Source organism: Rhopalosiphum maidis, chromosome 4, assembly GCF_003676215.2.
Source record: "Rhopalosiphum maidis isolate BTI-1 chromosome 4, ASM367621v3, whole genome shotgun sequence".
NCBI classification, from domain to species: Eukaryota; Metazoa; Arthropoda; class Insecta; order Hemiptera; family Aphididae; genus Rhopalosiphum; species Rhopalosiphum maidis.
Genome location: NC_040880.1, coordinates 44,952,870 through 44,975,345, shown reverse-complemented (window position 1 = coordinate 44,975,345; position 22,476 = coordinate 44,952,870). Strand labels below are relative to the sequence as shown.

Here is a 22,476-nt window from a genome sequence, read left to right as displayed (position 1 = left end):
TTCAGTACAAAACAAACGGGCCCAGAGCCAGAACTTTTATAGGTGATTTACTATTGGTGCACCGTAAGTGACACAGAGGGTGGTCGCCGTCAAACTATATAGGTTCTATACGATGCCAAATTGAACCGACATTTGTTAACAAAAGAAACGTCCCCTTCAAGCTGTATACATATAGGTCAATATATATGTTTATAATCTTAGATGAGTGAATATTTTGACACAATACTGTTTGCTAAAAAGAAATTAACCATGAAATATATGAACAATTATTAATATAATTTTATTATTTTTAACATATTAATGGTTTTTATTAATTTTATTTAATACTGATTATACTCTTTGATATATACAATATACATATATTAGATACTTAATAAAATTTATAAAATCATTAATTATATACAAGTACATATCCATGTCGTACGTTTTTATTAGTAAATGTTAATAACCAAACAGTGAATATAACTTATGAAGACATGCAATTAATTATCCATTTTTTTTACAAATTATTAACCAATATATTTTAGGTATATTTACTTAGCTTTTTTGAATATTATTTACTTAAATATATTATTTTAAGCCTTGGTCAATAGAAATATTTTACTTTAAAACGTCAAGTAAATTAAAATATAAAAAATAAGTAAAATTCATAAAATAAGTAAACGATTTATACCTGCTAAATTAAATAACCTAAAACCACATTCCTGGATTTAATCGGGCTGATAAATATTTAATAACACGTATCTAAAAACCATAATATCAGCATATTTATTTTGTTAGTTTTGTTTTCCGTGTATGTTGACTTGGGTTCTATGAACTTCTACTTTATATATTTTCAGTAACGCGTGCTATTCAAAGTTAAAATGATTTATACATAAATAAAATGAACAAATAATAGAAGTTATAACTAAAATAAACATTAACTGTATGCTATATGTAGTCATGTAGGTTTATCATAAGTTATAAGAAAATTATCTATTCACATTTTTAAACTATTTATATATATTGTTTGTAGACAAAGGTATTTTTCATATATTTAATATTGATTATTAATATTATAGCACATTATTATATGATAAATTATAACATATTCAGTATCAATATACATTATCAAAATATTAAGTTCCTAAGAGAACAAACTATGTTTTTAACAACTGATTTATTTTAACTATGAAGTTATGAAAATAATTAACATGCATAATATGTAAAGAAATATTATCATTATTTTAATATTATTTAGCATAAAAATTTACAACTTTTAACATTAACTACGAGGATAAAACTATTATATAATAAATAACATAATATATTTAAATTTAGTTTAAAATCACTAATTAATGTGATCACATAAATTATAAGTGTTATCTGTTTTTAGATAAAAACATTTTTTATATTTCAAATACATATTTTTCTATAATTTATGTTTGATCTCTGTTCATCATAAAATAGTTTCATGCAGTGCAAATTCAGATTAATGTCCAACGTGGTTAATGCTGCGAGTCCAAAGCGGTTTGTTAACTTGCACATTTATAAAATTGCGTCCGTTATTCTAACGAACGATAAAGGGGAAAGAAGATTAAAAAAAAACTTAAAATTGGTATAAGGATTTACGTTTCAAGTATTGTGGTAGTTTTGAATTTTTTATACAGTTTTTTTAACTGCACGAAAGTCAACTCAACAAAAGTTACTTAAAACCCTCTACCATGGCTCATATTCTTGGGAAGATTTTTTACGCTAAAAATGTTTATTATTTAAATGTCAACTAAGAGGAAATTGCTCATTATGAGAACGTCTTCTTATAACGCTATATTATATTTTTTTGACATCACCAATTGACGATTCATTATAAGTCATAGTTTAGAAATAATTTTTAAAACTGTTTCATACTTGTAATTGTTATAATTTATAAATTATATTTATTTTTCATTAATATAAATAAATTTTTTACATTTTTCGAAATATATAAGTAAAATGTAATGCTATTATTTAAAAATACCTTCAAAGTCTTAACTAATCATCTATTAATTATAATTACCTAAACTAAAAAAATATCAAACACTAAAATAACAATATATACAAAATTACTTAACTAATATTATATTTCTTACCTTTGTTTGAGTCGGGTGGCAATTACTCACGGCGTTATTTCTCAAGGGGTAATATATCATTACAAATAAATACAACTTTAAGTATTTTGTATATAATTTAAATTACCATGTATATTTTGCTTTGTACCTTGTAGTCACATCAGTTATTTCCAAAATCTGCTTATAGCAACTTGTAATTATAAAATTAACAAATCTAATATTATTATTATCATCATTTCAATATTTTATGGTTATTATATGAATAACTTATCTATCGTATGTGGAAATATGTATTATGATTAAACTACATATATACCTATATAACAATATGTGGCGTGAGAGTGGGGAGACATTCTGAACTAATAGTATTAACAATTGTTTTATTATTAAACCACAAAACGTGAATAAGTATGAGAATAACCAATTTCGTAGACCTATGACAGTATTATCTTTGAAATAAATGAATATATTACATTCAATCGATACGATTATAACAAAAATAACTTATCTGTAATGTAATGTTCATTGTTTCATCAATATCACAATTTTTACAAATATATGATTTTGAGTTTGGAACTTTATTTGTAGCATAGTACGAGTAAGTACATATTAGAGAGTGGAAACTATATAGTTATTCGTATATTGATCAAAGATCGCCTCAGATTATATTAATTTATAAAAAATAACTATTTTAATTAAGTAGGTAAGTAAGTTTATATGCATTAATTTAACATTTAAAAATACTATAAAATAATGTAATATTTTTAATAATAAATACACGGGTATCTACTACCTATATTTTTTTTTAATTTACTAACCAAAAACTATTAATCCTTCATATATTTTGTAAAAATGTGATTTGTATTTCTTGTTTTGGCGAATAAACAAAAAAAAAAATAAACTTGGCATTACTGAATATAAAGAACTATTAATAAAAAAAGAAACTAATTTAAACATAGTGATATACTGCAGAGTTTAAAGATTAATCTTTTTTTAATCTTATAGGAAGATCTTTGAAGTATGGTTTACAATACTGAAAAATGCATTTAGCTTTTAATGTCAGCGATCAATCTGATTTAGTATCTCCATTAGTGCAATATTTTAATTTAATAAACATTGTATTTTATTCATCATTTAAGTTATATTTCATTTCAATATATTTACTGATAACTGATAACAATATAATATGAAATGTATTTTAATCTATGCATAGTATATACTCTAAATTAAATTATAGTTCAAATTAAATTTTTTTTTAGTACCTATATCGATTACCGATAATAATTAAAAACCGAAATATTTGAAAACAATCAATTCTTTAGTAACACATATTTGGAAAATTTACTTCCAAGTTAAAGTTATAATTAATAGCCTTGGAAAGACTAGATGAGAGAGGCATAGAACTGCACTGGAAAAAGGATTACGGACTTTATTTCGACGTCCGTTTTCTAATTAAATTTGATTAAAACTTGTGACGGTATAAAGCATAATCCTTTTATGTATACGACTTAGTGAGAAGGATGGAAATTTGTATTTTATATTATTACTCGTATGTATAAATCTGGTATATCTCTCTCGATTACATCACCATTATGTAGGTACGTTCTTTCGATAGTCAAAAGAAAAGTTTTGTGTTATGGGAAATTTGTATGTATAAATTACAAATATTTTTCAGCTAGATAAATATTATTAATGTACAGCATGAACATATAAAATAGTGGATCTAAGATGTATTTAACTTAAGACAAGAAGTAGGCACTTGAAGCAGAATAGTTTATTAATTTGGTATACTTACAACTTTCTATAAGTGACGGTACCTACTGTTTTATTATTGATTGTATATAGCGTGTGGTATCGCATTTAACAGAAGAAAATAAAACGTGTCATATCAATTTAATAGAAAAGTCGAGTCAGAAACCAATAAAAATGGTAATATTATTTATAAATTAAATATATTTAACAGTAAGTACTTACTCAAAAAAAAAGCTTAAAATTTACGAAAACCAAAAATATAATACATGTCTAAAATGTATAAGTTAAAAAAATCGTCATTATTTAAAACAATGAATAATGCAATCGTAACACAGAGATTTATTTTTATTTAAAAATATGACTTATAATAACTTCAATTAACTTTAAATTGCTAGAAAATAATATTTAGAATTTTTTTAAATAGAGTTGGAAACTCTATATAGTTTTTCAACTTGGCATATACTTATTATTTTTGTAATACAATAATATGAGTATTTATGTAGTTAAATCGTTAACCACTGTTTTTCCCGAATCAAAATTTCCGAATGAACTTTTCCCGATTAGTATTTCACCTGGAAATACGAAAGCCGGATACCTTTTTTCCCAAACGTCTTTTTCCAGACGGTTATTGTTCCTGAAAAAAAAATGTTCAAAATTTTAAAGATTTTTTTATAAGCTACAGTGGCGTATTTTCTATACATCATATTTTATACCTATAATAACTAAAATACAGCTATTGCTATACATTATAATCTATCAATAATTATTTTTTCCGTGCGATAAACGGACGCATTTAAAATCATTAATATTTACCAAAAAGTACATTTATTATTAGGTATATATTTATAGCGTGTTAATACTATTTGTAATCCTTTCATAATTCTTAGGTGTGTCTCACTATTTTCCTACAAATGATCACGATTCTGGGAACATGCAAGCGCAACACTATGTTCATGACATAGTTGCTATGCCATTTGTCTATGCAATGTTGTCAGAGGAAACTATTCAGTTCTATTCTTCTTTTTACAAACACAGAATTGTTTGTGAACCGACTAAGATGATGACTGACTTTTAAGTCATAAATATTGTATTAACCATTTTACTTTTTATTTTTTATATATATATTTTTGTGCATTATACTTCATCAATTTTAAAATATTTATTGATAACACTACAGAATTTATTATATTATTATTATTAATTTTAATATGTATATGTATTATAATTTATCGTTTTTTTATATAGATTTGGGTAAAAAGTGTTAGGGTTTATGGACTTTCGGAAAAAATGACATTCGGGAAAAAGTTCATTCGGAAATTCGATTCGGGAAAAAAGGTTTCAGATCTTCGAATTTTCAGGTAAGATACCATCTAGGAAAAAGTTCATTCAGAAACAATACCGTTAACGGTAATATCAAATGTATATTCTATAACTATTTATTAGTTATACAAGGTTTCTAATACTTTGAAATTCTCCAATTGTAACATTATTTTATTAATTTTAATTTAATCATTCCATCATATAAGTCTCATATAAGTCTTAGGAATCCCAAAACTGATTAGTTCTGTGCAGTAGAAAAGCACAATTCACTTTTTTTTTACAGGTTCTCCATAAATCATTAAACTTTTTTCTATAAAAGATAATATGGTTTTATTTTTTATATAACTAAAATCTTTCTGGTGAATATTGTTTTGTATTGAAAACTATTCCTTATAAATTTCTATTAATCGTCTTAGGTGGTACTAAATTTCATAGTTTTTAATTATGTAAAAATAATTAAAAAAAAAAAATTATATTATGTTAATAAAACAAAACTATTTAAAAATGTAATATTTCATAAAACTGTTTTTCCGTCATTTTTTTATCACTGCTTTCTAAGAATCTCTACAATACTTGACATTCGTAATAATATAGCCAACTTTTTCCTTTTCAACATGCCTGAAGTCTTAGAGAAGCAAACACCAAATAATAGAGGGTGGTGGTATAGTAATAAAAGAATTCTTTGGGCAATGCTTTTCGCCTGTATTTTCCAAGAATTTTTCAGTCGACGTTTAATTAATACTGATAAAATTTATGGACCAAAGAAAAGAGAAGAAAAAATAGAGAGACACACACGATAGTCTTGTATATGTTATTATAAATAAATATTTTTTTTAGCACAAGAAACAAAAAAACCAAGAAAAATCTATCTTGTTAAGTAGAATACGAAATTATTCATATTTTCAATAACTTACAGCTTTTTATACATAAATAAAAAAAACCAAATATATTATATATTTTCAAAATTATATTAATTTAACATCAACATAATATAACAATGCAATTTATTGATTATTATTTTTTAAACTTATTTAAACTCATTTAAAGCTTTACCTAAATTTCATATTCTTACAGTTAGGGTTTAAGTTTGTTAAAAAGTTGCATGTCTTAATATCTTAAGGCCACTTTAAAAAAAGTTTATAATTTTTTGTTAATTTAAAACTTTAAAAAATAAAAATTATTAACTTTTTTTACAAAAAAATAAATATTTTAGAAACAAAATCATAAAATAATAATTCATTAAATATGTATTATAATATATAAGTAACACTAATTACTTTTTCAGTTGTTATCTATTTTTGAAAAAGAAACTTTCATTTAAAAAATCTAAATAATCTTCAAGTATATATAAAATTAAATTAATTTTGATAAATAAGTACTTAATTAAAAACTTAAGTTAACATGCGGAAAAAGAACTACAATAGCATTTTTTTTTTTTTTTAATAATAAATACATAATTATAATATCAAAAATTAATCTGAAATCAAAATTAAAATTTACAATGTAATATGGTTTAATATACACCATTAAACTCAGCTTATAGAAGATAAATAAGTTGATAGTATACGATATTATTTATTTAAGATTAAACAGTATTTAAAATACATTTTTCTATTACGATATACAATTGTAATTCAAATAACAAATAGTTAAATACAAATTATATAACTAATAACTTTTATATTCGTATTTTATATTTTTATATTTCGATTTACATTACTGAAAATATATTTTTTTTTTGGACAAAGCGACATTGATAACTATTATTTAGTATTAGAACTATGAAAAGAAAAATACATACCAATATGTATTAGCTATATTATAAAACATCTTAACCAATTATTTAATCTTATTAGTCACTAATTTACTACAATAGTTAATATTTTATATTAAAATTGACAGTTGAATTTTTTTTTACGTAATGCTATGAATAAGTTTTTTAATTTTGAATATTTACCTATTGACATGTGTACATTCAAATATTATATTTGATTTAATTTAAATTAATTAGTAATATTATGGCATATTTGTAGTCAAAAATAATAACAAACATTATAATATAGTGATTTCGTCATTCTAGCACTATCTAGTTGCTGTGCACGACAACTTTGAAAAGATCTAAAATATGTAGCGCACCTACATTGAATGTAAACTTTAGGGACTAAGTACAGATATATTTTGACTTTTTTTTCGTTTGTAAATTATAGTGGAATTATGTAGATATAAAGAGACCCTTATTTATTCCTGAGTGAAATTTAAAGGTGGTATATGTTCACATTTTTTATTGTATTTAGTCAACTATAATAAATATAGTAATATAATAAAAAGTAATTATTCATTTGTATAATGTATTTAATTGTCGACTTCTTGATGAAAATTTAAAAATTGTAATAGTCGAAATTTATTATGGAGAATTCTCTCAAATTTAATTGTATACAAATAATTCCTTAGAAAACTGATAACGTAATACACATAGAACCATCAAACATGTTCTATGGTAGATGTTAGTTATAATTTATGTTAGTAGTATATATTTCAACATTTATAATCTCAAAATACCTTTTTATAAAGAGATTTCAAAACTTCAAGCAGAAATGTTTTACTCTAAGAAATCATTTGTACCAACAACCGTATAATGCATAATCATAATATTTCTTAAAAAGTATATTATTTATTTATAGCATCTTTTTTTGTAGTGTTGTATACATTCATCGACCGTCAATTTGTCCATCACACACAAATATTCACAATAATTCATCAATATCACCAATAAGAACATATCCTCAGTGGTGAGTTGGGCCATCAAACTATATGTATTATATTGTACTATCGTGTTAATTAATTTAGTCTGTGAATAAATATTATTATTATTATTATTATTATTATTATTATATATTACCACACATATTTTGTACACAAAAAATAATTATAATCCCTAATTACAGGTATAACTGCTTATTGTTTATTAATATTCGTGATCGTTTAGTAAAATATGTAACTTTTACCAAAGAATTAAGAAATCTTAGGTAAATAAATCAGAATTTATGTATAATGTTAAATGTAAAACACGCGAGTGTAGTATAAAAATACTTAAAAACCAATAGATTTCAATAGATTGTTTATTAAACAATTTATTTAATGCTTAAAATGATAATTTCAGTTTTTATGAAAAAGTTTTAAAAAAATCATAAGCTTACAAAGGATAAATTAGTTTTGTCTGTATAATATAAAATGTAATTATGGTAAATATTTTTGTGTAAGCGGTAAATTAACTGTCAAAAACTGTGTAATCTATCTATACAAAATATGCTGTGAATCAACAAATATGTACTTTTCTTGTTACATTATAATAATACACCACCATCAAACTATGTTTAATGAAATATAATATTAGTTAATTCTGATAATTTTATTTTACTTAACTTTACATAATATTTTATTGTTTTTTAGCTTGATCAACGTCTGATATCTTTCCATTTCCAAAAATTAATTAATATACATGTTATAAATAAATAGTATTTAATCAATTCGCAAGTAAGATTAAATTTTTAAATACATATTTTGATTGTAAAATGGTAATTTTTTAACAAATTCACAATGCCAATGGGTAATTAAATTGTTATGATCAAATAATCAATTATAACATGAATACTATGCTTTTTAGTTGTTTATCTTAATTTTTAAAACTTTACTTGAATTGTGATTATATATTTTTAAATAAGCTACCTTCAGATTGCAATTTTGGGTCTGATTAAAAATTGAAAATTAATATTTTTATGATTTTATAGTTTTATATATTTATAATTTTAACTTACTTAGCAATGGACAGAAACCCTAAAAGCTGAGTAAAATTTTACAAGTATTCCTAGGTGCTCAAATAATTCTAAATACTGCCCTAGATACAAATCTAAATATTTAATAACTAATAATTAGGTATAGATATACTATTATACTAATCTGTTAACGTAACACACATATTATACTTTTATTAATACAAGTTAAGTATTTATGGTACTTTATAGATTAAACAGTAAACATTTTATAATTTTAAGTAATAAGCTATATAAATTAGAGAAAATAAAAAAAATGAAGTTTACAAAAACGAAGGGTAGTATTGTATTATAAATTGTAATTTAAAATTTGAAATCATCAAAATAGATCATCACAAAGGATTGTGATTTGTGAATGGAGCTTACTTAAAGGAAATGTTTATTTATTTATTTACAACCTTAGATAATAAAACAAGAATGTCCTAAGATGTAACCTAACTGATTTGTTTCTTGAAAATTCTTTATTATATACAAATAAAATTACTATTTGTAATCGTATGATTAAATTTAATATTCGGAGTATTATTACGTGTAAACTACACATAGAATATACTATGCTTGTATGTGCTGATATAAAATTTCATTCAATTCTAATAACTGTCATGTATTTTTTGGTGGTAACTAAAGCTTATATTTTAAACTCAAGATATTGTTGAAATGAGAATACAAATAAATATTTAATCAAGTGTATACGCAAATCATTGAATGGCTTATAATTTATTTATAACCTCAAAAAATTAGCGTACATATTAAAGTAATTATTCTATATAACTTTGAAATAAAATCCACTTATGTTTTTAATAGTTCTTGTTCAGCAAAACTTTAATACAAAACTAGCTTTATAGGATTATTTAAATTTTCAACTTTATGAAATAATAAAATATAGTTTACTATTAATAATATAGGTTTAAAAATATTATTAAATAATTGTTGTTAATAAAAATAAAATCTTATTTAGATAAAAATTGTAATTACCCAAACTTTTTAAATATAATAATAGTCTATGTATTAAAAATTGCTGTTTTAGAATAAAACTACTGTCGTTAAAATAACTTGTGTGTATAAATAAAACGATTGAAGAATAATAATACTTTTTATTCATAGTTTTATACACAGCATAGTTTGTAGTCGCGTAAGAGTGGCTAATATGATTCTGGTTGTTCATAATAAATAAATTAATAATTTATTTATTTATAATAATATTCTATAGTATAAACATCTAAAATTATTAATAAAACATAATATGATGAAATATTTCAAAGTTTTATATTATGCGTTCGATATATTTTTAACAATCGTTTTATTGTTTTTTATCGTTGCATTTGTTAATCATAACTGTTAAATATGGACAAATTATTTTTAACCATAATATAGTGTGATACAAATCGGTTTTCATGTCACATAAGACATAATATTTTTAAATTTAATAACGTCCAATCAAACGTGTAATTATTATGCGTGGATTCCCGCCAACGTTTTGATAATTGATATTTTAACTTATCCATCAGATGTATATCATACCGCAATATTATTAAAATCAGCGATATAAATATGTAATTAAATAGTAAATATATATATAAGTAACATTTCTCCTCGCTCACCAATCAAATGGTCAAACTCAATTCATATCGCACACATTGTACATCAGTACAAATAAAATCGTGTCGTTAAAAATAAATACAATATACAAAACGACATATTATTCAAAGCTTGTAATGACCGGTTATTGTGTCGTTTAAATTAGGTACCTGTGAACAAAGGCTTGAAAATGGAATGGTGTACTTATATTTATATAATGTATACCTATGCTAGGGGACGAAGTGTCTGACATTCTCTGTGGGGGTGGTGGTTTTAGTTTTTGTGGAAGGATTGCCGTAGTACAGGAGTGCTTTATGTATACCGTGTTACACGCGAGCACAAAGGAGCGAACGCAGTCGCAAAAGTCGACGCAAAAGCGTTTCCCCGGCAACGGAAATCGTTCGCTCTCCCCTTGAATCGATTTGTCCGCGGCCAGTTTTAGGTGTTTTCCAGACGTCTCTCTGTCGTCGCCGTCGTCATACTATAAACGAACGGCATATAGTAATAGCTGGTGACGTTTTCGACTGAAAAATGCTTTTTCTTCGGTCGAACAGGTACGTGTTGTTTTTCTATATCATTGACAGCCCGCGAGCACCTTAAACTGAATATCATATGTGTGAAACTGTCAGAGATGATATCATAACAACGTCCGAGCGAGCGCGAGCGTGAACGCGCGCGCGCACCAGTTTATTATAATAGCCTGCAGGGCCGCAGGGGGGTTGTGGCCCGGGATCCTGTGACCGACATGTTTTCCTGCGCGATAGCCCCCTGCGTTTTCATTGCATTAAAATCGACATATTCCGTCTACGTACATAATGTGATTTGGTACTAAAAACGGTGTTTTCTTTTTGCATTAATTTTTAGATGAACGTTAACACCGTCCTTTGAGCTTAACCACTGTCCGAGGAGCTTACGCCGTCCAAGATAGCACGATGATTTTCCCTAGCACCGGATTACTGATCACTTTGGTCTTGCAAATTGGTTTATATCGATGTGGTCTACCACCGCCATCGAACGAAATCACTCAAAACTTTCTATGGAATACTGGTAAATACCTAAACTGATATTTTATAATTAGATCCTTGTACCACTCCATATAGTATGCAATTGCAATACGATATATTATCAATTCACACAGATGCAGTAGAATGGAGAATCGGTGAATGGGAACCGTGCACTAGGTCTGAAGACACCGGACTAAATGACAACCAGGGTATACGCCGCAGGAAGATTACTTGTGTCATGGTTATACATGACGGAATAAAACTTGAGGTAAATTTTTATTGAAAATATACTTGATAACAAATATTTAAATTGTTTTAATATTGTTATACTTATACCGATATAAATAATTTTTAATTAAAACTAATTGGCCTGTGATTTATTTTAATTACGATTATCACAGAATTAAAAAAGTATAAATTCGTTGACTTCTAATTTTTTATAACATAATAAAGTTAATATAATAATAGTTATTATTTTTTTTCACTACCTATTAATATTATATTTTATATTTTTCTTTATTATTTGTTTATATTATACATAATACATGTATAAACAAACCATTTCCAATAACTAAAAAACAAAAAGTATAAATAAAAAATAATAATTACGGAGGGAAGAAAAAAATGAATTTAGACACGAGTGATTAAAAGTTAAAATATTTGTAGTAGCGTATTTGTATAACTAGAATAATTTAATAACTATAGACATAATTATTTACATTTTAAATATGAAAACCTAATAGGAACCAGTCAGAATTGAAGACACTAGTTGTCAAAATTTATCTCCCGGAACGCCTCCCGTGGAAGTATGTTCACTTGAACAGAACCAAGACTGTGTAGTCACTGAATACTCAAACTGGACAATTTGCTGTGGAGGAACACAACGCAGGACGAGAAGTATAGTAATTGAACAGAAAAACAATGGAGCTAAATGTCCACCGGTACAACTTATTTTTAATTGTATCAGTAATTAGTAAAGCATGTTTCGATCTTATCATATGTAATACAATATTTTAAATATACATAATTCACATTATTTTATTTTAATTGGTAACGTTATACATACATTTATAATAAATCATGAGATGATTTAATTTTAATTTAACGATACTGATAATAATTTTGTAAAAAACTCCAAAATGGGTATAAAATTATTATCTTTCGTGATTATGCGATCTAAAATATGTAAATAAGTTATGATCGCTTTATTCAACCATATTTTTAGTTTTTAAATTCTTTTTTTTTAGCTTACCGAATCGCGTGTCTGTGTACCAGACGAACCATCGTGTTCAAACTACTATCCATTTGGTTTATACCAACTGAAAGTAAATCAATGGCAACAGTGTGTTCCATTTTCCGAACATACCATGGGTGATAATGATGGCATACTAAATTCAGGCTCACATTCAGATACTTTTTATAAACACTGGCCTCAAGTGGGCACACAAAAACGATCAATGAGCTGTTTTGACGAGTCCGGCATACTTGTTTCCCTCAGCTTTTGCGAGGATAAGCAGTTGCCTACTAATACCAGGGCATGCATCATAGCCCAAGATTGCGTTGTAAGTGATTGGACTGATTGGGAGGTTACACAAGGTGGATGCATTAGCGCAGGTGGAAAAGTATGTTAATATAAATTTCAAATTTTATTTTATTTTTATAAACTTTTTAATTAATTTTATTACAGATCCGAGCCGAGGAAGCAATTAGAAAGCGTCAAATTCTTCGTTTACATGAAGGGCAAGGTTCACCATGTCCTCATCTTGTAGAAACAAGAACTACAAAAGAAAACTTACCACTATGTTCTGATAAGTATGATAATGTATAAAATAATCTCTAATGACTAATAAACGTTATATAATGTTAATTTCAAAAAGGGAATGATAATTGAATAAATATTTTATAATAAAATAAAAATAAAAATGTGTTAATAATATAATATACAAGTACAAAAAAAAGAAAGAAAACTAAGAAAATAATTCATAATAATAGGCACTTTTTACGGTTTACTACCTAATCATTATTTTATTGGTGGTAATTTTTTTTTTTTTTGGATAGTTAAAGAAAAAACTTAACCCGTTTCGAAATAAAAACTAGTGCCCTAACAATAAATGAATATTTATATTTATTTATAAATACATATTTTTATTACTTTTGTCGAAGATATTATAAATAAAGAAAGACAATAAACCACAAAACACATGATAATACAGGAAATTTCTAACAAAGTTGTTAATAAAACTAAAAAAATTTAATTATATTTTTATATAAGAAAAAAATAATTGAAAAAATAACAAATTTACTATTTTAATGTGTTTCGCAAGCATTTTATAACTAAACACAATTTTATCGTTTTTTATCACATATTTTTCATTTATTTTATTAAAAATAATTTAATGTAGAATAAGATAAATTTAATTAAAATATGTTAGAATGGTATAGAATATTAATAACACATAAGTATGAAATAAATAATAATTAATATATTTATAGTTAAGTTTTAAAATATTGTGATTTCTTTGTATTTAAAACTATCAATATAAAAAGAAAATCTATAATAATTAATAAATACGAGTAAAATTAAAATTTATATAATACAAATTGAATAGAATCGTGACGCGTTCATGTTACCTTCTTATCTTATAAGTAAGGCCTGGATTTATATGCATTTGTATGCCTTTCAAATAGTCAAAATAGTAGCTAGATAAGCTACATGTTTGAATTATGGTCAATAAATCTGAAATATAAAGTTTTAATTTGCATATTTTGCCATTTTTCGACACATACAACATTTTTTTGTATTTTAAAACTTTTCTTTGAATATAGACGGTTTTTAAATGCATAATATATAATACTTTGATTAGGTATATTAATTAAATAACGTATTAAAAGTTGTATTTACAATTAATACAATTTGCTTTTGGTATGTATTTATTTTAATTTATCCACATACCTATCGAATTTATAAAAAAGAAATATTTTGGTTATTGCTTTTTCAGATTAAAATTATAATATTTGACATCGCGATTGATAATTTATCATAATATAAAACAATTTCATGTAAAGATATTAAAAATAATTAAATTAAAGATTTTTTTAGTATATTTTTTAGTTATAAAGATATATTTTTGTTTTGATAGTTGAGAATTACTAAAATAAATTGTATTTAATAAAATAATCTATTTTTTTTAATTTATATTGAAAAATTATTTTACAATTTAATGTTAGTCTATATATTTATTTTACTAGTTAATTCCTAGTTTTGATGGTAAATACTTATATGTAAATCATAAAATTAGTTTTTGTTCATTCGTAGTATAATGAATATTACATATATTTTAGATATAAATGGCTAATATCAAGTTGGAGCAAATGTTCACAACCTATTTCTAATTCATCAGTTCAATGTGGTGGTGGTCTTCAATATAGAAACATCACTTGTATTGAATTTATGACTGGTAAATTTATGGATCCATCAGTTTGTCGTATTCTTGATACACCACCAACAATCCAGAGGTAGATAATAAATATTTATTTTAAACATATAAATAAATATAATATTTAAGTGATAATTAAATCGTATACTTTATAAGAATAAGAAAGTTGATGAATAAAAATACAAATAATAATATAATATACATTTTTGTATATTAATAGATGCGAAATACCATGCCCAAGAGATTGTCAAGTTGGACCGTGGAGTAAATGGGGTCCTTGTAAACCATCAAAATGTCCTTCTAAACATGAAACTGAATCGCAAGAAGGTTAAACATATTTACTTATTTTCATTATTTATAAATTCAAAATATTTAATAATGAAAGATTTTTATTAGAACTTGAAAATATCGGATATAGAAAAAGAACCCGAATTGCAAATGTACCACCTAGTGAATATGGTGTACAATGTCCCAGTCTTGAAGAGGTCCAACCTTGTCAAAATCCTCAATGCTATGTCTGGGATTACGGTCAATGGGGAAGTTGCACGCTTGATGAGCCTACTGAGAAATGCGGTCCCGGGCAGAGGAGTAGACAAGTGTATTGCACTGCACATGATAAGGTAATAATGCGAACACATAAATCGTAACTTATATTATAATTTTGCAATGTACTAAATATATTTATAGGAAGTAGTACATAATTCATTGTGTTCTAAACTCAAACCGTCAGAATCTGAACCATGTTCTGTACCATGCCCAGAAGATTGCGTTGTATCTGGATGGTCAGAATGGAGTGAATGTTCTATGGGGTGTTCTATCGAATCTGATATAGGCGTTAGATACAGAAACCGTACTGTAATAGGACCTCCTGGAAAAACTGGGCATCCATGTCCATCCAAAGATGACATGGTACAGTTTGAGAATTGTAACACGCACGGATGCTATGGATTAAGCTGGTTAGTTTTACCATGGACAGACTGTAATGGAACATGTGGCCATGGAACACAAACAAGAGATGTTTGGTGCATGAAAGGAAATGACAAAAAGGTCAAAGATGAAAAGTAAATATATATATATATATATATTTAAAGTGCTTATAATTTCTGAAACGAAACTAAGATTAATAAACTATTTTTATAGTTGCAAGGAATTACCAAAACCAATCACCGTAAGAGATTGTTCCAAAGATTGTAAAAGTAAAATATGTGTTCTTTCTGATTGGAGTGACTGGTCAGAATGTCCTCAAGATTGGTGTATAAATGGTAATATTATTATTATACCTATTACCTTGTATTATTATTATTATACATTACAACTCTGATCAAAATAAATTGTATTAAATACTAAAAACTACTAAACCATTTCGTATTGATCATAATCAAAAAATTATATTGATATATCAATTACTAATTATGAATCAAGGTTGTGAATTTAATACACTTAAAAATTATTAAATATGCTCTCATTTTTTAAAAATATGCAAAAAAAACTATTATCATTTAACTTTTATTCTTATTTTTTATTAATTTTAGTTTAAATATTAGTAATATTTCAAATAGTTATGCCTGCATGAGTATATGACTTATTGGGCTTGACAAGTATTGATCTTCGTCGCGTGCAAGATCTATAAAAATATATGCTTAGAATAGAATATGTTTCTACTTAAAATTATGTATTTTATACCATTAAATTATTTATTTTACGATTTTTGTCATCCGTTATGTACGACTTGATATCAATAAATTAATTTAATCTTGACTTTAAGAGTACAATAGTCAATAATACATATCAAATACCCGATTAAAAATAGAAAGTACGAAAAAAATCATTTATACAAAAAAGTCGTTAAAACATGCATTTATATGCCCTAACCCATGAAATATGCAAAAATATGCAAAATAATATTTGGTATTTAAACTATAAATAAGTCAAAACAAATTTTCTGCCATCCATTTTATTATATGGTATAGCAAAAAAAAAACATGCGATTGCATTAAATTCACAGCTTTGATTATGATAAGTATGTATTTAACCTTATTAACATTTGTATAGTTCTGAAATAATAATAAAACAAATATAATCAACTTATTTTGCACAAATACATAAGTAGGAAATTTAAAACTCCATATAAACACAAAATAATTAAATATTTTTTTAGAACAAACGGATTTAACTAAATTCAAACGACAACGGAATCGAGTTATTCTTGGAGGTGAATCTTGTGGTCCAATACTCGAAGAGGAATCATGTCCAATTCCAAATAAAATATGTCCTACATATAGTTTAGTTTTCGGTTCTTGGTCTCACTGTGAACTAGCAGAAGGTGTTACTTGTGGCCATGGTCTGAGAACTAGAGGTACCTATTAAACTATATTTTCATCTTTGAGACTGATAATATTATTTTAATTATTAATTTGTTTACAAATATTATTTTTATAGATTTCCGGTGTAAAGATAATGATTCGCTTGTTTACGTTGAGCTGAAAAACTGTCTACAGTCTCTAAACGTAACACCAAGTAGTGTCGAGCGATGTCATGTGGATTGCCAAACTCCGTGCCAGATGACTGAATGGTCCCATTGGTCGTCATGCCCTCAGCCATGTTCTGGTTTACGAACCAGAACACGAGAGCTCATTGGAGATTCTATATCACATCCGGCTTGCAAAGGAGTGCGTCTTGTTGAAACAACAAAATGTCCATGCTCTGAATATTTCCCACAACCTACTTCCGATTGGTCGTTTTGTTTAACGAATGAAACTGACGGGTGTGGAGCTGGCACGCGATATAGGTCATTGGGATGTTACAACGTGAATAATCATCTAGTCGATCCAGCGTAAGAGAGAAAAATTATATTCTATAATTAATTATACTATTAATTATTTTATAATTATACTAGGTACTTAATATGATTTTGTGTTGTATAGGTTGTGTGGTGGCAGTACAGGAATTGAAGAAGAACCATGTTTAGTACCGTGTTCGATTGATTGCCAAATGTCTGATTGGAACGAATGGGGTGTATGTAACAAGTTATGTGGACCAGGCATACATCACCGTTCTAGAACTGTAATTTATTTTAACTTACATGTATTTTATTTTTTTAATAATTAAAAATATTGTTAAATAGATCGAACGACATGCAGCAAATGGTGGTAGACCCTGTGGTGAAACGGTACAAACAAAAGTTTGTAACACACCCTGTAACAGTTTCCAATGGACTACCGAACCATGGAGTCAATGTAAATTACCGGATAAGGATAAACTGAAAGGATGTGGTGAAGGAGAAATGTTTAGATTAGTGCGGTAAATAAATTATGTTAAAATATCATAAACATATTTTACGATAAAAGGATATTGATTGTGTATTATTTTATAATTTTGTTTAATATATTATAATTTTAAATCTTAAAAAATTCTTTAATCACATATTACCATAATATCTTACTAAAAATGTTATATTTAAATAATTAATATAATATTTATTTTTATTTAATTTGTATAACAGATGTATTCACATAAATACTGGAATAGAGTTGTCAGAAGAATACTGTGATTGGACCACACGACCAGATGGAGTAAACTTGTGTACAATCGCGTGTCCTGGAGATTGTGTATTAAGTAGCTGGTCGGATTGGTCAATATGCCCAAAAGTAAACTATATATTTAAATTATTTAATAGTGAAACCTAATATTATCGTAATAGCCTAATAAAAATTAATTATAGGCATTAAAAAATGTTGTAAGTTTAAACATAATTTCAAAAATTTAAAATAATATTTAATATTTTAATTAATAATTATTAGTAGTTTAAAAAACGATTAAACATCAACTTCAAATATTATAAATGTTTATCTATCATCTTGTCTAACAATAAAAATAATTAATTTTAAAGGATTGCCTTCCATCACAAGAACAACAACGGACCAGATTGTTGCTTAGAAGTCAGAGTCCTACCGGTGCAAATTGTCCAATAGCCATACAAACACAGCCGTGTCATTTGAATTTCACATGCTTTAAATACTCATGGAAAACAATTACAAATGTATCGTGTCTGCCTTTAGGTGGTAGTCCGTGTGGTGAAGGTATGACCGTCGGAGCAGTTTATTGCGAAAGGAGCGATGGTAGAACTGTTTTAGACCGGTAATGCACTCGAATTATATTATTTAAAACAACGTTTGGAAGTTCTAGCATAAGAATTTTTTTCCGATAAATCATAAAATATCCCAAGTAAGATACAAATTTATTAGGTAGGAACATATTATAATTCCATAATTTCGTACTCAATTCGTTTTTGTTGATATTTTCATATTAATTGTTCTTTTAAAGCTAGTTTGTTTATTTAGGATTGTTAATGCTATTGTTAATTATATTCCCATATTATATTAATAAAATCATACAAATTGTATAAACATTTTCATTCGCTTATCAAGAATTTTTAAAATTTGAATTGGAATTATTTGAAATATGTGAAACAGAATCGATCATATGTACGTGTATTTCAATGATTTTTTTTTTGTAATAGCTAATTAATATTCATTACTTCTATAATTCTATCAATAAATATAAACAATTATAAATTAAAAATTATTAATAAAAATATATATAATATATATTATTTTTTAACGTTTAATTTGCAATTTTCTAATTTGTAGCATATATTTTGGTGTTTTTAAATGTATCTCAAAGAAAAAAAGTTACATTTTTAGTGCTATAACTTCCAAGCTTAGCTTATCATATACACCTATTGGCTATTATACATATTTATCTATTAATATAAAACGCTCATTCATCTTAACAGGTTTTGTGACGATCAGCCAAAACCAAGTCCATTGGATAAATGGTGCTATATCGATTGCCCAGTCGATTGCGCTCTTGAAGGCTGGTCACCGTGGAATTCAAGTTGCTCTTGTAACGACACAGGTGATTGTTAAAGTGCTCGTAAATTTACTATGTATATAATCTTTAGTGGCGAGTGTAGCATCAAACCATAATATAATAGCGCGTATAGTATATTTTTTTTCAATTTTAATCAAAAAAAAATAATTTTATTAATTACTTAATTATTTAGTGTTTATTAATACAAATTAAATATTTTTTTTATTATTATTCCATTATAGAAGTATTTTAAATTATTGTATAATAATGAGATCTACAATATAATTTAAGACATATTAAAAATATATTATACTATATATTACCTTGCGCGCTTCACCAAAAGTTAATAAACTTAACAAACGAAGCACACTCGTTAATAATAATTGTAATTCATTGGTTTTAAAGGAGTTTCACGCAGAGCATATACAGCTATGAACCCGAGTGCAACGGGCAGACAATGTCCTATGACTATCGAACAATGGAAGCCTTGTCCAGCTGTACCGTGTTATACTTGGTCACTAGGACCATGGTCCGCATGCCAACTCCATGTACGTATTTTAAAATATACAAAAACAACAACTGTAGGTGGAAATTTGAATAATTAGTATCCCTAATAATTTTAAAGAATAGGCGCCTCTTCATTTTATAAAATATACAATGATTATTTATAATTTTATAAATGATATAAACATAGTTATAATCAAATTGATTTTAAAATGTTTTTTAAAAACTATTCAATTATTAAAAAACTGCTAAAATGTGTAAAACAAAATTATATACTTTAATTATCTGTATTTTATAATATACACTATTCTGCTGTTTTCCGCATCCAATACGGATGTACAATTGTTACTTATATAATATGTGAATTTACTCCGGTGCTATCCATAATAGAGCAAATACAATTTTATTACATAGTAGATAATAATAAAAAATATAATGTTGGTGATTAAATCTAATGATTTCACTAATGTTAGTGATATCAATCAGCTTATAGGTGCAAAACAATTTGTCAGCCGCCCTCCCACCCAGACATTTTTTAAAATGTTCACTTCTCCCAATTATATTACATATCATAATCTCATCGCAGTTCTTCAGTGACAACACAAGCGTATTTGGTGAATATTATTCGATGAATAATTCAATTGTATATGTTAACGTTATTCAGGGAGCCGCTTGTGGACATGGTGTGACTACCAGGAACGTAACGTGCGTGAGGACCAATGACGGAGAAACAGTAGAATCTACTTTTTGTGGCTCTTTGGGTCAGCAAAAACCATTATCATGGCAGAATTGTTACGTATCCTGTGGTCCTGGCTGTACTCTGTCCGAGTGGAGCCAGTGGTCACATTGTCACGGGGATTGCGAGAAGGAGACTATTGGCTATGAAACAAGATCCCGTACGGTTATATCACAATCGCCGGCCGGCACTACCGCTTGCACCGATCCTCTGTGGGAGACCCGTGATTGCCGCATACCACCATGCATGACCTACGATTGGGCATTAACCCCAAATGCCGACGTCATATGCCGTAGATCTGACGGACTTGTAGTTATGGAATGTGAGTTAAATATTAAAATATTTTCAACATCCAGCTAATTAAACTTATTATATTTATTAATTTATATTATTACGATAAGTAATGTTTCAACGCGTTAACCTGACGTATTAAACGTTTCAGCTTCTTGCAACCAATCAGAAAAACCAAAATCGATGTGCAGTACTTTGCAAGGTAGCTATATATGTACTAAAGACATCTGTATGCCAGATGACAAATTGCAATGCGACCAAATGACCACTTGGGAGCAGCTGAAACATGACCCACGCGTCGTCGAATACATATTTTGCTTTGGATTTGTTATAAAGATGGTTATTATAATTGGCGTGATCCTCTATTTTCTGCGGTGCGTACAATTTATTTTTCGGCTTAACTTGTTTACAGATATTTTTTCCTACAGTTCAAAATCTAATGTTTAGAATTTATAAAAAATTATTGTTTATTACCTCAATTTGATTTCTTTTGATATACCTAATCAATAATAACGTTTTCTTTATTATTATTTTAGTCGTTCAAAGAAACAGAACGAGTGCAAATACCACAAACAACCGGATTTAGCGTAAATGTTAAGCAACATGGCAAGACCCAACATATTTACATATTATTATCAACTATATAAAATAATACCACATTTTTCAAATTATACAATTTACTTACAATTAAGATATCCCCCATCATTAGTTAGGTATCATATATTATCTTTAACTAACATAATTTAATGTTTGAATGATAATAATAAATTATTTGCTAAACTTTAGATATAACGGGTCAAAGAATTTTGTTTTTATTTTTTTTTTTTCTATATACTCGTAGGATATTAATCATATTATATTACACGTATTAAGTATTATGAGAAACTTAAATGTCTTGTAGTTTCTTAGAATTTTTCTTGAAAATACAAATCAAATTTACATACCTTATCTTTACATATATACATACATATATATATATATGTATACTTACTACGGTTATAAAAACTTGTTTAACTGTTTGTTTTAATTCTTGTTCATGTTTTTGAATTTATGTTTTTGTTATAT

The 22,476-nt window shown here is 26.2% G+C and overlaps 1 protein-coding gene across 2 annotated transcripts; it reads left to right on the top strand.

Moving 5' to 3' along the window:
• Window positions 1–10,992: 10,992 nt before the first annotated feature.
• Window positions 10,993–22,417, top strand: LOC113558803 (thrombospondin type-1 domain-containing protein 7A-like). 2 transcript variants are annotated; one of them, XM_026964352.1, is made up of 22 exons: window positions 10,993–11,121; window positions 11,432–11,614; window positions 11,706–11,839; window positions 12,315–12,512; window positions 12,819–13,193; window positions 13,259–13,383; window positions 14,914–15,087; window positions 15,229–15,335; window positions 15,405–15,628; window positions 15,696–16,069; window positions 16,149–16,270; window positions 17,167–17,364; window positions 17,448–17,841; window positions 17,933–18,071; window positions 18,133–18,308; window positions 18,511–18,655; window positions 18,898–19,145; window positions 19,804–19,925; window positions 20,286–20,428; window positions 21,049–21,442; window positions 21,563–21,785; window positions 21,948–22,417. In XM_026964352.1, exons 2-22 carry the CDS (start codon window positions 11,500–11,502, stop codon window positions 22,000–22,002), a joined length of 4,185 nt encoding a protein of 1,394 aa, XP_026820153.1. In that variant the 5' UTR covers window positions 10,993–11,121; window positions 11,432–11,499; the 3' UTR covers window positions 22,003–22,417. The 2 variants fall into 2 exon arrangements, with proteins under 2 accessions (XP_026820153.1, XP_026820155.1); XM_026964354.1 differs by lacking the exon at window positions 10,993–11,121 and having other exon boundaries at window positions 11,317–11,614.
• Window positions 22,418–22,476: the final 59 nt, after the last annotated feature.

Coding starts and splice junctions, on each gene's coding strand:
- LOC113558803 (XM_026964352.1), top strand. CDS start 11,500: ATGATTTTCCCTAGCACCGGATTACTGATCACTTTGGTCTTGCAAATT. Junction 13,194..13,258: donor GCATTAGCGCAGGTGGAAAA/GTATGTTAATAT, acceptor ATTTTATTACAG/ATCCGAGCCGAGGAAGCAAT. Junction 18,309..18,510: donor GAAATGTTTAGATTAGTGCG/GTAAATAAATTA, acceptor TTTGTATAACAG/ATGTATTCACATAAATACTG.